The 15,289-nt window shown below is 39.0% G+C and overlaps 3 protein-coding genes across 14 annotated transcripts in view; 2 read left to right on the forward strand and 1 right to left on the reverse strand.

Annotated features, from left to right (window-relative positions):
- The first annotated feature begins 550 nt into the window (after positions 1–550).
- txnl4a (thioredoxin-like 4A) lies at positions 551–2,959 on the forward strand. The gene is made up of 4 exons (XM_064348199.1): positions 551–712; positions 1,168–1,344; positions 1,807–1,910; positions 2,306–2,959. The coding sequence occupies exons 2-4, from the start codon at positions 1,192–1,194 to the stop codon at positions 2,475–2,477; spliced, it is 429 nt and encodes a 142-aa protein (XP_064204269.1). The 5' UTR covers positions 551–712; positions 1,168–1,191; the 3' UTR covers positions 2,478–2,959.
- Positions 2,303–6,979, reverse strand: LOC135261686 (heat shock factor-binding protein 1). 11 transcript variants are annotated; one of them, XM_064348209.1, is made up of 6 exons: positions 6,675–6,978; positions 6,260–6,316; positions 5,385–5,451; positions 4,409–4,511; positions 3,311–3,342; positions 2,303–3,217 (listed from the first exon to the last, which is right to left on the reverse strand). In XM_064348209.1, the coding sequence occupies exons 2-4, from the start codon at positions 6,302–6,304 to the stop codon at positions 4,417–4,419; spliced, it is 207 nt and encodes a 68-aa protein (XP_064204279.1). In that variant the 5' UTR covers positions 6,305–6,316; positions 6,675–6,978; the 3' UTR covers positions 2,303–3,217; positions 3,311–3,342; positions 4,409–4,416. The 11 variants fall into 11 exon arrangements, with proteins under 11 accessions (XP_064204279.1, XP_064204274.1, XP_064204277.1 ...); XM_064348204.1 differs by having other exon boundaries at positions 6,448–6,978; XM_064348207.1 differs by having other exon boundaries at positions 2,303–3,165; positions 6,260–6,374; positions 6,448–6,977.
- A 248-nt stretch (positions 6,980–7,227) lies between these two features.
- The window catches only part of LOC135261684 (solute carrier family 66 member 2), a 37,686-nt gene continuing 29,624 nt past the window's right edge, over positions 7,228–15,289 (forward strand). The window contains exons 1-2 of one of the 2 annotated variants that reach the window (XM_064348196.1): positions 7,228–8,473; positions 10,697–10,830. In XM_064348196.1, the coding sequence (XP_064204266.1) occupies positions 8,271–8,473; positions 10,697–10,830 (337 nt within the window). In that variant the 5' untranslated portion in view covers positions 7,228–8,270. The remainder of the gene's footprint in view (positions 8,474–10,696; positions 10,831–15,289) is intronic. The other variant, XM_064348197.1, reaches the window with a different exon arrangement.

Consider the following 15,289-nt stretch of genomic DNA (forward strand, 5'->3'; position numbering starts at 1 on the left):
GACCAGCCCATCATTTGTCTTCTGTCTGGTGAATATCCAGCTCTGCATCAGGCCTGGATTTTTCTCTACCTGACCTAAGTTTCTCCTTACTAATAATCTCCACACAAAAATACAAATATATTCCCCTTAAACTACTACTCCTGCCCTAAAGCACATAATTACTCCTTTCGTAAAATTATCCCATGTGCAGTGCCTCTGTGTCAGGGATTTATAATCACGTTATACCTTTATCATATTTCCTGGGCTTTTATCCATAGGTGTTTTGCTTCCTTTCTGTATCTTAAAAGTATGAGGGCAGAAAGGCATTCACTAGAACTTACATAGTTCTTTACTGGTGGATCCTGACAGGGTTCACCTCAATCACAACCACTCTAAATATATTTTGTTAGATGAAATATCCTTACTTCAAATAAATATGGCAGATAGATTTTAGTACAATGCAATAAATAAATTGTAGTTAGCTGCTGTGTTACAAATATCGCATGGCCTTGGCCGCAACATTACACCCAACCAATGAACTGTAAGTGCACCCAACACTTTTTTGTCGCCTTCCTATGACGTAAGGCATAGACCAGCGGCAGACATGCTGAAACGCCATTACAACCGAGCAAATAGCGTCGAAATTTGTTTGCTACTGGATGAGGTGGTTCGCTGAAGGGAAAAAAGAAGTTAATCAGCAATATATTTCCGGATTTTAATATTTATTAGCACGGTAAGATATTGCGTCTTAAGTTGTGAGCCTTAGTTTTCTAACTTGGTAGTAGCATAACGTTAGACCTAGCTACCTGCGTTCTAGAAATGTCAGCAGTTGTCTAGCTAGCTAACTCAGCTAATATTATGTAGTGCTAAGCTAATTTTAACGCAGCTAAGCAGCTAGCTTTGCCAACTATAACCATTGGGAGAATTCAGGGGCATTACTTTCTGAATTTGGCAGTAATATAGCTTAAGTGGTAGCCTACAGGTTGTTTGAGTGCCTTCTCGTTTGGCGACTGATCATCAACTCAAGTTATCACATAAGCTAGCTAGCTTGTTAGCTAATGTTATTAGTGTAGACTAACCAATATTCGTTTGGCAAAGTGAAAGGTATCTGGCTTTTTGAACAACCACCTTAGGTTTACTGATAAGTGCTGGCTAAATAAATCGTACGTTTCTGTTCGGTTTATTCAGGAAAACGACATTTGAATTTTCAAAATGTCATACATGCTCCCACATCTCCACAATGGATGGCAAGTGGATCAAGCCATCCTCTCTGAGGAAGATCGTGTTCTAGTCATTCGTTTCGGCCATGACTGGGACCCGACTTGCATGAAAATGGATGAAGTGTTGTACAGCATCGCTGAGAAGGTAATGCTAAAGTTATTATTACCTCGTTGGTCAGTTCATTATCAAATCTTTGTACATGGTTTGTCCTTGTTATAAGAACCATTATTTAATATTTTACTTGAGTTAACTGTAACTACAAAACGGACTTTAGCTGAACACACCAGGGTAACTGAGGTTTCAATCAACATTGTCACCAAGCTGTAGTGACATCAGTTACAACAGTGGCAACCAACCCTGTTCCTGAAGATCTGCTGTCCTGTTGGTTTTCACTACAACCCTAACAAAGTACACCTCATTCAACAGCTAGACTATCTCATTGTGTGCCAAATTAGAGCTGAAATGAAAACTAACAGGATGGTAGATCTCCAAGAACAGGGTTACCACTGAGTTACAAGAAAAGTTGCAACCTTTAGTGTACAGTATATATCAAACTACTGCTTTATGTACAGATACTTTCTTTGATGTCCTTCTCATTTTTTTCAGGTGAAAAACTTTGCTGTCATTTATCTGGTGGACATCACAGAGGTGCCAGATTTCAACAAGATGTATGAGCTGTACGACCCTTGCACAGTCATGTTCTTTTTCAGGTTAGTGGCAATTATTTCTAACATTTATGAAAGTATTTCTTTGAGAGCGAGAAGGCATGTTTTTGGCATAATCTTTATTGGTGTCTCTCAAAAGGCCCCAAGGATGAACCAGAAGCCAAAGGAAGTGTTTGAGTGCTTTAATTATTCAAATTATGTGCATTTAAGGGCAGATTATTGAATTCTTCACATCATTTTTGTTCAATGAATTGGATTAAAACATTTCACCTGGAGTAAAGTGTGCACATTGAATCTAAATTGTACGGTGAAAAACATAACATAACATCAGCGGCTAATGTTATGGTGTGCATCCACCGTACAGTTAAATGTCATGGCAGTCTTCAAATTAACCTGAAACTCCAAAGTCATTAACCTCATGATTCTCTTCATTAATCCAGGAACAAACACATCATGATTGACTTGGGCACGGGTAATAACAACAAGATAAACTGGACAATGGAGGATAAGCAGGAGATGATTGATATTGTGGAGACGGTATACAGGGGTGCACGAAAAGGAAGAGGTCTGGTTGTCTCTCCAAAAGACTACTCAACCAAATACAGATATTAATTCATGCCACCCCCTTGTTCTATGTGGTGCTTGGAAATATCCATGCTTGAGACACCTTGGACAATTGGCCTTGGATATTGAACTTTGGAGAAGCAGGACTGTGGATTGACTTTTCTTAAAAGAAATAGCTTGTTCATAATGCACAAATAACTTGAAATTGCCTATCAGGATAAGGACATCACTTCAGATTTTTGTTCCTTTTAAAATGGATTGAATTGAAAATTTTTGTGTTTGAGGTAATTCTGCATTTTAGTACTGTTTGAAGATCTGTTTGTCCATTGTTTTGTTACAGTTGTGTTATCCACAGTAACCAGTAAAGTAATTATACATCACTGAAGTGATGTATAATTTTGACATGTTATGCTAATGTGTTTTGGTGTATATTGTATGTGTATATTCTCATTTTACAATGAAGAGCATCAAGAACCATTCTAAGCAATGTTTTTTAATCATTAAATGGTTTTATTCATTTCCTAAAGTGACTTCAGCATGGGGGGGAGAGTCTTTTTCCATACAAAAATAATCAATGTTAGCTCCATCAGCCCTAGCAATGGTGTAGCCTTCATGATGAGATGAAACTGATGAACTGAATCGTTATTTTCTTCTTGGTTTCATGAGAAATGCTCCACCTGCTCAAACCACATTATTAGCAAATGTAGCACTGTGGCGTCTTCGTTCTTCTTGTCTTCTGAAAATGGAATGAAGAGCATTTCGTAGAGTACATTCTTGAATGTTCTCAACTGCAGGGACAAAAGGTTTGAAATTAAGGTGTATGTGAAGAAACTGGAGTCAGGAATTCCATTTGGATGCAAATATAATGCAACACATTTTACCTTAAGGTCACTGAATTTGGCTCCAAGACCACCTGCAAAAAAAGGCCCAGATTGAAGAACTTGTCTATTCTAGTATCTCACCAAAACATTTCTATTTAGGAAAAATTCCAAAATTATTTTTGACATCTGTTAATTAATTTTTAATTAATTATATTTTGCTTATTCTGACATTCAAATAAATGTTCAAATAAAGACTACATAAGCTTTCTTTCAATCAGTCATTAATGTATATTAATGCCACACAAAAAAATACTACATTCACTCAATTATGAACCATAATTTCAGAAGGGTGTACTTAGCAATGTAAGGTATGGGTCTACAACAAATTATGAACACTAATGTCTTGTTGCTCGCTTATTTTTGAACTTTTTATTAATGGTTTTTTCAGAAAACAACAAACATACATAAGCGTTTTGCACATTCATTGTAAATATTAACAAATGAAGTCCTCTTTTACTCCACTATTCCCAGTATACTGGCTTACCCCACTTTAATATTTCTGTTTTATCAAACTGAGGTAAGTGGGGACCAGTGGAAGGCGCACTGTCCTCTCCTGTGTAGGTTTAACCAAGTGTCCCCAGTGGTTGGTATTGTGGAATGTTCATTTAAATCGGTGCTTATGCCCAGACCCATGACCTACGTTTCCTGCCTTTACGTCCTTACCACACCAGTCAGACCTCATAAAATGTAGCGTATACCCACAGCAAGCTGCTTCAGGCAAGCTTATATTAACAGGTTCCTCCATTTGTGTTTTAAGTCGTCCACTTTCCGCTTACATCACCACAACAATCCCACTACCATCACACTCTTGGCCCATGGTGCACATTTGTGGACATGGTCCACGCAAAAGGCGAGAAAACTATACCATATAGGTAAGCACATATTTGTCTAATGAACAAATTATACCTAATAATTAACCCTTCAGTTGGAAAAGCATGAAAATAGAAGAAATTGCTTTTTGTGGCAATTTATGAGCATTTATAACTAAAAAAAAGGCACAAAATTAAGCAAGTATATGCTAAAGGAATGGAAGCAATTAGGTCCAACAATATTTTAAATGAACCAACATCATTTCTGATTTCTAATGTGTGATATTACCTTAAAAGTCATTTTGAAGTTTGAGGCTTCTCCATCCCTGCCTGTGTCATGAGATCAGCAACATTCTTCTCCAGGTTGTCAATGCGAGTTCCCATTTCATCCAGTACACATGTTAAAGATCACATCATCCATATTTATTTGCTGACCTTAACCCTTGTGGTGTCCTCAGGGTCAAAACTGGCCATAGTTTAACAGCAGTGAATACCCCCCAAAATTAAAATATTCAGCATGACATTTGAAGGTTTTTCCTGGAGTTACCCTACCATTATAAAAAGTTAAACATCGCCATTTTTATTTTGTTATATAAAAGCAGTGCTCCGCCAGGATACGAAGGTTGTCTTAGGAGTCTTTTTTAGCCTTGCAGTAATGAAATCAGAAGTCATAATCAAAGTTAAGCGCCACACATCTGTTACAGCAAAAAAAATCTATTATGATGTTTGGCGTGTTTTTTGTAGTAAAAACCAGTGGTGTAGACTGAAGAAATACAGTCTCCCCAGACTGTGAAGAAGGAAAACAGTTATTCACCTATTTATTGATGATTTATCCTCTCCACAAAAAAATATTGATTGAGGGTTCAATGAAGAGGCCTTATTACAGGGGTTAGGCTGAGGGTGGGTCATTTTTGACCCTGTGGACACAAGGTGCATGCATTAATATGAGGGTCAAGCCATTGAACTCATCATGCTACAAGCTACAACAGGCCACAGCTGCTGGGGACAGATCAATACAGCTGCACTAATAAAATGGAAGGATTGCAATTATACCTCAAATTCAATCAACATTTCTCATAAATTCTGACTCAAAATTAAAGGTCATTTTTCCATCAAAAACATAGATTGTGAGTTGGTATTGACTAGAATTAACTTTTTGTAAGGAAAAAATACATTCACTTTTATTTCTTATCCATCATTAAGGACAGGTGTGGATTTAAACCAAGCATATTTGATTTGGAAGCTATGACATTTTCAAAGGATATTTTTTGATACTAACTTATCGGACATAGTCTGAAATTTGTTCTGAACATCTTGCATCTTTGTTTCCATCTGCATAGGAGGAATGAGACAAGTGAACAATAAATGTGAGAATGAAAAATGCAGACATACAAATACTGCCTACTGCTAGCCAGTTATTTGGGTAATAAAAGTTTGTTTTATTTATGTTGTAGAATTAACTTTCTATTTCAATTCGACTTCAAGCAACACCTCACTCCCAGCTACAGTATCTGACATATAGTCCATCCTATACACTTGGGCCCTAGTGTTAAGGTAATATGATGCACTCCTATTTATTACTTTGTATTACGTTGGATTTATAAATGTATTTTGCTTTGCACTAGCAAATACGTATGTTCTGTAGTCTACTACTTACTGTTAATGCACTAACTGTTTTCATGGCACTTCGATGTTAATCATTAACCCTGGTAGTGTTGAATGCTCACCCCTAATGCTGTGCTACTTCCGAAGTCGCTCTCTGGATAAGAGCATCTGCTAAATACCAAACTGTAGCTAACTGTGTTATCAACAATTAATTTATTAATATTACACGTTCAAAGAGTATGTTCAGACAGTATATTCAGTGTTCTTTAAACTCATAACAGAGTTAATATTCAGTGTATTCAGTGTTCTTTAAACTCTTTAGCAGAGTTTACATGACGGGATATGTAGCCTAGCCTACTCTATCACAGTAAAATGTAGGCCTAGGAGCCTACTCAGAGTTTATTTAACAATAAGCATTTTACCCAAAGGTTAATTCGGGGCGGTGTGGGTTTTTTTTTTTAAAAAAACCACAGTGAATTTAACAGTTCATTTCTGCTGTAAATAAACTAGTCTGTACAAATATAACTTTACTTACGAAGTCTGTTAAATCTTGTGCTGCTTTGGAGTTAGTTTCTGTCATTGTAGCACCTCCCTGTCCAGTGGATCCAAGTTCAGGTCAGTGTCAGTGCCCAGTAAATATACAACTATACCTGCTAACGACAGTTATTGCTCAACGAATTTCTCAAAGGGAAGTTTACTCATTCAACACCCAACAACACCTACCTTGTTGGCTTCTGTGAGCGATTTTAATAATTAGGCCAAAACAAACAAGGTCCTGACAATGCGATGAAAATGCACAACACAGAATCTGCTGAACGCTTTTGATTTTAGAACATCTTTCATGTTGTCTGGAATTCGTCCACCCTCAATGTTGCCAAAAATGGTCAGTTAAAATGTATCACTTCCCCAAACTGCTACTGTAAAACCATGATTTGTATTATAGCTCTCACTTCTTGCCTTCAGCCTGGATTCACAGGTAAACTATAAGGCGTTCCCCTTCGATGAATGTGAAGTTACAGCTTCGTTTAACCCTCCAGTTAGCAGCTGTACACGTAGACTACTCAACTGCGCTTTATTTGCTAACTAACAGCTTTCCCCAAGCGTTTTCGTGACTCACACAAGCTATGGTTAACTATCATATCCACTGCTTGTTAGTTCAATCTCCACCGTTGTCCATATCCCTATAAATGCGTATTGTAATACGTTGCTTTCTGGATATTTTGCCCTTTCACTCACCATGGTCAGAAAAGCAAATTTAAAGGGGTCGTTATAAATATTTGGAATTTGCTAGCCTAACACATTTTAGTGTTCAAAATTGTTTTTTTATTTTTCAGCAGTCTGCATTAAAATATATTCATCTTATTTGATTCGATATTATTTAATAATTTTTGTAGCTTATATTGAAATTTTAACCAGTCATTGTAATTGTAGCTAACACAACACAATTTAGGACCTTGTAAAAGCGATCCTTCCTTGACAAGCCTGGAGTGTGGCGTCATTAATACGTACTACGGAAGCGCTGCAGCTGGGCTCAATACAATGCAGAGCCAGTTGTGTAGGTGTGGGGCTTCCCTGCCTTTGATGAGCACTTTCAATGCAGCGTTAGCTTTTCAGGAGATGCTGTTGTGAAGGAGTGTTGCCAGTACGTTAAGGTCTAATAAGAGGATGACTATCTATGATTGTCGTATTTGGGCGATTTAATGGAAACTGTAAATTAATGTCGCCATTGTGGCTTCTCTGGATAGCAAATAATCGGATGAATCTTAAGCAGCTGAAATACAGCTAGCTAGCTTGCCAGCCAATGAAAATAAAATGTTGGAAATGTAGCCAGGTAGCGGGTTCGTTGAATTTCTGTACCTCTTTAGCTATCTAAGAGTAACATCAGTTGTTATTCTTTCTTAATTGGGAATAGGTTCTGTTTTATAGCTAGTTGTGGTCATTGGCAGCTAAATTAGCTAACATAATTGAGTAATAGCATAAATAGCCATCGTAGCTAGTGAACTGTCTACTTAGTATTTATAACGTTATTCCTTTCAGAATGAGAACGTGAGCAAGCTAGAATACTTTTGCATCATTAGTTCTTGGTGGGACATGTATTGCATGACGTGTAACTAGTTAATGTTAGCGAATTACTACATTGTCTAGTTCAGTTTCGGGTGCAGTTCTACTTTTGTTGCTAAATAACGTTGGCTAGCTACCATCCAGGATGTGGTGGTGGCGTGGCAGTTATGCGATGACGTCCATATCTTGACTCTTAATTGTAATTTGTTAAACCAGAGCGCTACAAATTGGGAGTTTCGAGTAATTTTGTTGGGGGTATTTCAAATAAATGTGATGCGACCAGGCAGAACCAATCAAGGGCAACCAGTTTATTGATATGCTAACTGGTACATTTAATATATCTGCCAGGGAGGAGGGCACGGAAACGATTGACGTGGTTAGCTAGCTTGCCTGAACAGCCTCAGTAGTGCTTTGAAAGGATAATCTGGAAGTTAACTTTCCAGAACTTTTTAGAAGTTAGATATTATTTTGATAACCCCTTCAAAATGGAAGATGAGTTGTTTCAACAGCTCATGTATGTACTCAATCAGTTAGTATCATGGGTCGCAGCTGGTGCCATGGTGTTTGGTGGGGTAGTTCCGTACATACCCCAATACCGGGACATCCGACGAACACAGAATGCCGAAGGATTTTCCATCTATGTATGCCTAGTCCTATTGGTGGCCAACATTTTAAGGATATTTTTTAGGTAAGTGTTATTTAATATCACGTGAGTTCTGTGTCGACTGTGTATGTAGACTAACTGTGCACAACAACCCCGCAAGTCAAGGTGAAGTTATATTTTAACAGTGGAAGTTCCATGTAACTCGGATGTAACTTTACTGTATTTCAGTAAGCTAGTTTATTTACTTGCTGATTGAGGCCAATTGACACAATTATGTAGCCTAACCTGCCTTGCCTGGCAAACCAGTGTAAAATCCAGCAGTGTTGGTCATTGTCAATGGATAAACCTTTGTCACCTCTCTGTATTGTAGCAGACCTATCACTTTACACCTGCCCATTGTCTCATGTTGAGTCCAAATAATTTCAAGGAACAGGTTTGAGCGCAAGCTTTTGTCGTAGATTTCCACTTATTGTCATTTTACCATTTTCCTTATCCTTTGCACAAACCTGCCCGTTGCCCCATGAAGCATTAAGAGGCTGATTTAATGCTTAATGTTTGTAGGTATAATATTGCATAATCAGTCTTTGAAGATTGATGGATTCTAGTTAATATTGTCCGGATTTACAGAGGGCTAACCCCTGATTTTCAGTTTTCTCTGCTGTGTAGCATATACAGTGGCTATCTTGGGCGAAAAATTTACTTTAAGTATTGTTAATGTTTCTGACGTAACATTCTCTGTTTCCAGTAAAACATTGTCCAAATTTATATTTATCTTGACTGTATCTCCATTAGGTAGGCTTCATCTTCAATATGAAAGCCTCATATACATATATCAGGTTTCAACAATCATATGCATGATATATTATAATGTGGAGTATGAGAAAGCTTAAGTGATGTTTGCTGGGGAAAGGGATGGCCTGTGACTGCATATAAAAATCAGTCAAACCTGCATGAGTGCAGGTTTTGTGATTGAAATTCGTAAGATTTAAAAAGCAACGTATGTGAGCATGAGTTAGGTCCTGAATGTGACTGTCACACATGGCGGAAGAGAAGTGAGATGTCTAAATTTTATTTCAGTTTCTGACGCTAGCTACTTAACTCATTTTTGTTTTATACCAGTCTACAGCTGGCTTCTCATTCATTTTTGGTTCTGGCATTCCAGTTATCTTGTTCATTAGTGAACATTGTAAAAAGAGTTCCACTTGCAAATGCAAGAACAAAATACTTTCACTTGATAGTGTTTGGTTATTTTTTTTGTATAGAAGGCACACAATTTGCTTTCTTGTGTTGCTAACGAAAAGTTGCTATGCTCACAAGTTAAACTAATAGTCTGTTGTTGTCTTCCTAGGTGAAGGGCAACAATTATTTTTGGTGGTCAAATTTATGTAGTATGCTAAAGAAACATTAAAATGAATTAATCAATCAATGTATTAATAATTTCATGTATGTAATATTTACCCAAAGAGTAAAGGTGGATTCTATTATGTTGTTGATAATAAAGGTAAGATTTTTGTGTTTCTAAAAGTGGTGGTGCTTGGAACTTTTGTAACTTTGTAATACTCTCTCAAAATCTGTGGGAAATTGCTGGCAGTTTGATTGCAGTAGGCCATGCCTCACAGCACTGATGAGAAGATGAGGTTTTGGGCAAGCTAGGGTATGCCTTTTTAATCCACAGGGCTACATGTGGCCAGTGCTGTTCCTGTGCTAGAGCTTTCTGGCATCAATTAGCAGAATATGAAGGATGTGTGTCATTGATTCAGTTGGATTTTGAGAGATCAATTGGAGCCCTGACTGTGGTGAATTATCTGACGGGTGCTGCTTTTAACAGACCTTAAAAATGTATTTAGCCCCTTATGTCATATTAAGTAGCATTATGTTTTCATTCAGGGGTTCAGTATTTCCTTTGGAAAGATGTCAGGGACAAGTTCCAGTTCATTCCAGGTTGTTGGCAGATAGGGACTGGAATGGCATGCTGTATCAGTGTTATCTGCATCACCTTGTAAACACAGGTGGAGGAGCCTCTTATCTAAACGGATACAATTTTTACCATACTCTTACGCACCTGACTTAAAAGAATGTGATTTTTTTGAAGGTCTGTGTCCACATCTGGTGCTGTGTGGAGCAGTTAGTATAACAGCCAAAAAAGGCCTGTATGAATTCTCTAGTGTAGGTCTGGATATGGTGTGGCTGTCACCAAGTAGGCGGCAATTCAAGAACTGTAGCGATTTCCCGTTGACTATTGCTGACCATGTCTTTTTTCCTCGAGTTCCATTTGTTCCAACACTCTCCTCTACCTTCCTTCCACAGGTTCGGCAGGTACTTTGAGACGCCCCTGCTGTGGCAGAGTATCATAATGATAATCACCATGCTGATCATGCTGAACCTCTGCACCAATGTCCGTGTGGCCACTGAACTCAACACCAAGCGCCGCTCCTTCATAGGTCAGTCTTGGGCCTCTTTATGGCTTTACAACACAGCGGTGTGCCTCTGTGCGATTACACATGCAGCACATGCAGTTAGCCTAGATAAGGTCTATGCTCCGTGATAGGTTTCAACAAACGCCCCCCCCCCCCAGTATGTACATGTGAGCCCTTGCCCCATTGTTAGTGGCATCTTTTAGTGCACTCTGCAGGGTAACAACTTCCTCTGTAAAAGAATAACGTAATTCCTTCAAATTTTCTCCTCGGTGTTCGTCATTATGGGTTCATTGACCACTATCCATGGTTTTAAAATGCACAAACGACCACGTTTCCTTTCTTCAGGTGTAATCCATAAAGGCATTACAGATAACAGTAGTATCTATTTGAATATATGTACTTATGATCTGATGAGTTCATTTTTTCCTGTACATTTTGGGGTATTTCCATTGAATATCTACTGTAGACAACATGCAGTCATTGCTTTCAAAAATTGTTTTCTGCAGAAGTGACACTTTCCTGACAGCATTCTGTTTAATACAGAACAGCAGCTGTAGGATGAGACCGTGATGGGTTTTGGCAGGGATGGGTGGGGACAGGGGTCAAAGTCTGAAAAAAGTGAATTACAGTATGTTGTTGTGGTTGTTAACTTTTTAATTGTTTCCCATGATTATGCTATTTATTGTAAACTTTCCCTCCCCCACCATAACAACAGCAGTATAAATTGTCATTAGCATCTTTTAAGCAGCTACCTTGTTTTTATTTTATTATTATTTTGTTTTTGAGACCTTTAGTGTGGAAGGGGGTGTTGAGATGGCGATGTTGTAATCAAATGTAGAAGAGTAGTTTCTCACTATTATGAATTTTGAGAAAAGGTCCACCTTTTCAACAACTTGTCAGATGAAAATAGATATGAATTTGGAAAGATGTGAAGTATGTACACTCCTGGGCAAGATATGTTTTTGAATATTTAATTGAGTTCAACAGGAAAATTAATCAGGAGAAACAATGCTTGTAGTATCTACTGCATATCTGGCAGCAGCATGGTGGTTTGAGGCTCATTTGATACCTTGGACCCTTGATGACTTAAAGCCATTTAGCCAACAAATGTGTTCCATACTGTATCAGCATAATTTACAGCTGAATCTAGTCCAACCCCCCAATTCCCATAGAGATCCATTCAAATGCAAAGAGTTTTTGTCTCGCTTGTAGGACAACCTGATAATAAGATATCCAGACTCTGAAGATGTTGATAGGTCACAGACATCAGGAAGTCATGGCATGCAAATGATATGCAACCAAATACAAAACATGACGCATGACATTATGTTAATTTGTCTACTGTATAAGTCAGTTTCCCTGTTTCTAGCTTTTCCCCAAACAGTTCACTGCAGCAAAAGTAAACGAGCAAATGGTGGCGCAGGAGGCCTCAGGAGTGTATTTGTTTAATTCTTGCTAATTTTCTGACCAATGATTTGTTATTAAGACCATTAAAAGCTTAACCTTTTCCATTTTTGGCTTGGCCCATTTTCTTTTGCCCAGGAGTGTATGTACACAATAAATGTTGGTCATGCTGTACAGCACAATTGAACAAGGAAGGCTGGATGGCCCACGCCAGAGTACAGGATTTTGATATAGGCCTGTTTTTGTCCGTTCTTACTTGAAATGGTAGTACGCCTATTTTTTGTCAGTCAAGATACCTTCAGTTTATAGCAGTCTCTCCTCCTTCCAGGATAATAACGTCTTCCTGTTTCAGAGTATAAAATTAATATTTTCACAGCCTTCTGTCAACAATTTTCTGACCACATCGAGTTTGGGTTTTAATACCTACAGCAGGCAGTGTAGTCTCACCTGCTCTTTTGCTTTATCCCATTTGACCTGCTTGTTTATGCACTGTCAGCGTTGCAATGATTACCCTGGAAATGTTTTTCCAGCAGCCACATGCACTAGCAGTTCCGCAGAACCTTTTTTCCCTAGGTAATTCATAGTTGAACAACTTCTCATGCATACCTTCCTCTGTGTAATTAGGAAATACGGCCTAGATAATGGCTGCACTCAGACCATATGCTTGTCCTGACTGTTCTAGCACCTGTAGGCTTACTGCATGCACCTATGAGCTCACATAACATGTCCACTAACAGCCAGCAACTGTTAGTAACACCTAGACTGGGTGTTGCACAGCCTGGGGTCAGAAAACAAAAAGGTGTTCACACCCATGTTTTTCAAATAATGTAGGCTACACAGTAGACACTGGCCCTTGGGTGACTGTATTGAGTTCACACACCCACTGCAGAAGCTCTGTTAGCGAATCCAAACTAGGGAGAAAAATGAGGAGGAAAATAAGGTTTTACATTAACACAATATAAAGAAATTACATTTTGTACCTGACTGTATTTCATATTATTTCAATGACTTTTTATCCTTTGTACTCCCTTTGAAGTTGAGTAGCTGACCTGTCATAGGTTAGTCCCGCCTTCTAGGTAACCTTGAATTTGTCGGTATCTTGCCTGTTTTGCTCAGCACAGATTATTAACTCACGTTGTCTGTCCTGTGTTCTGTTCCCACATTCACTTTTGACATTGCTAGTTTGATTCCACCCGCTCTACATATGCTTTCCAAATTCTGCTCTTTTTTTAAACTCAGAAAATCTGATGTCTTTCTGAGTTCATTTGAGAGATAGAAAAAGGCTTATAAGACTGAAAGTCCTCCATACAAAAGTTCAAGAGGTCAAAATGTAAAGGATCACTAGGTGGTATGTTTAAATAAAATTTATTTTTTAGGAAAGTTAACAGTCAACAAAGAAATTAATCCAGTCTTCAATGAAATCCCCTCTAAAAAGAGAAGTGTGATAGTGACCACTCAACACAAAAGTATTTCACTGTCACATGGAAACTGATGAAATCAGTAAAGCAGTGATCCTTAATCCTAGTCCTGCAGAGTCACAGGGTCTGCTGGCTTTTCTTACCCGGCAGTCCACAGTAGCAAAACAACTGGTCAGCTAAAGCAGCTGATTACGCGTCTAACTCGGCTCGCCTGGTTTCTAGGGTCTGAATCAGTTACTGATCCTAAGGCAAAAAACCACAGGCTCTGTGGCTCTGAAGGACCAGCACTGAGCATCATTGCAATAAAGTATCTTTTTGGCTGTCATCCCATTTTGATTTTTTCATTTATGCAGATTTTATTTTGATTTCATGCAGAATGACCCAAATTCCAAGTAAGATTAAGTCAGGAATGAGCTCTGGAAGCTGAATTTAATTCCCGAATTGACCCGGTCAGCGCGGGCATCAGTCTGTGTTAAAGCCTTGTTTAGGGCTGGAGTGTTATGTGAGGATTTGTGCGCAGGCTGGAGGAAATGGAGCCCTGCTGAAAACCGCTTACCAAACGGCTGGCCGCTGTGTACCGCCGGCTCTGTGTCGCGCTCCTGGGGAGTGGGCCGGATTTGCCCGCTCTGGTGGAACCTGCCGTTTTACCGAGCGCGGTATTTTCCAGCCCACTAACCACGCCCGCCTTTAGTTTACCGTTCCCATAATGCCGTAGCGTACTAGTTCCGGGGTCTCCGAACGCCCCCTGGAGTGGAGAGGCAGGACGAGAGCTTAGAGCAGCTTTAGCCATCTGCATCGGCTCGGCCCGTCTGGTTCCTGGGCCGCAATGCTTTTCTGTGAATGAACTCCCTCTGCCAATAGCCAGATTGTTGCCACACTGAACTGGACCGCTGCTGCCGAGCCACCGAGTACTAGGAATCTGCATTTTGAAGAATTAGATTTTGAGCTTTTAACCTTACGTAGCATGAACAAATCTGATTCAGCCTCACATTCTTCCATGTTCTAGAGCAGTATTGCTCAAACTGGCTCCTGTGTCTTCCGGGTTTTAGTGCATTAGAGCTCTGTCAGTCATCGTTGATTGATTTGTTAAGTGAATGCTGATCCTTGTCATCATTTCATTAATCTATTATACTTAAGTCATGTGTGAGTTTGAAGAGCAGTTAGATGGGCACTTGCTTTGTATGAGTAAAGACTAAGCTAACAGTCTATACATTTTTACCGAAGGTATTAAATGAAGAGATCAATCAAAGCTGGTTAATTAAATGAAGACCCGCATACACTGTATGGACCTCGAGACCAGGTCTGAGATTTATATGAAACCCAAGTCCTTTCAGTACACACAGTTCTGTTTTCACACAGTTTTGTTTCCCCCCCTCATCATGACTTCTTTGGTCAGTCAAGAAGCTGCTCATGAAGTCTGCCAACGCACTGACTGCAGATTGAACACAAGTGTGCTCTACGCCAAATTGACAAAGGGGGGGCAATGTGATGGGCCGACTAAGACAACCGGGCCTCCTGAATGGTGGGAAATTAAAAGCAGAGGAGAAGAACTGATTGCTGCTGTCTTTCATGAAAGTTTAGAAAATCGCCCATGGTTTGGTCCCATTAGCCTATATGTTTGCACATAGGCTTTTTATATAATGTATTTACCATTTATGTGT

Source organism: Anguilla rostrata, chromosome 8, assembly GCF_018555375.3.
Source record: "Anguilla rostrata isolate EN2019 chromosome 8, ASM1855537v3, whole genome shotgun sequence".
Taxonomy (NCBI): Eukaryota; Metazoa; Chordata; class Actinopteri; order Anguilliformes; family Anguillidae; genus Anguilla; species Anguilla rostrata.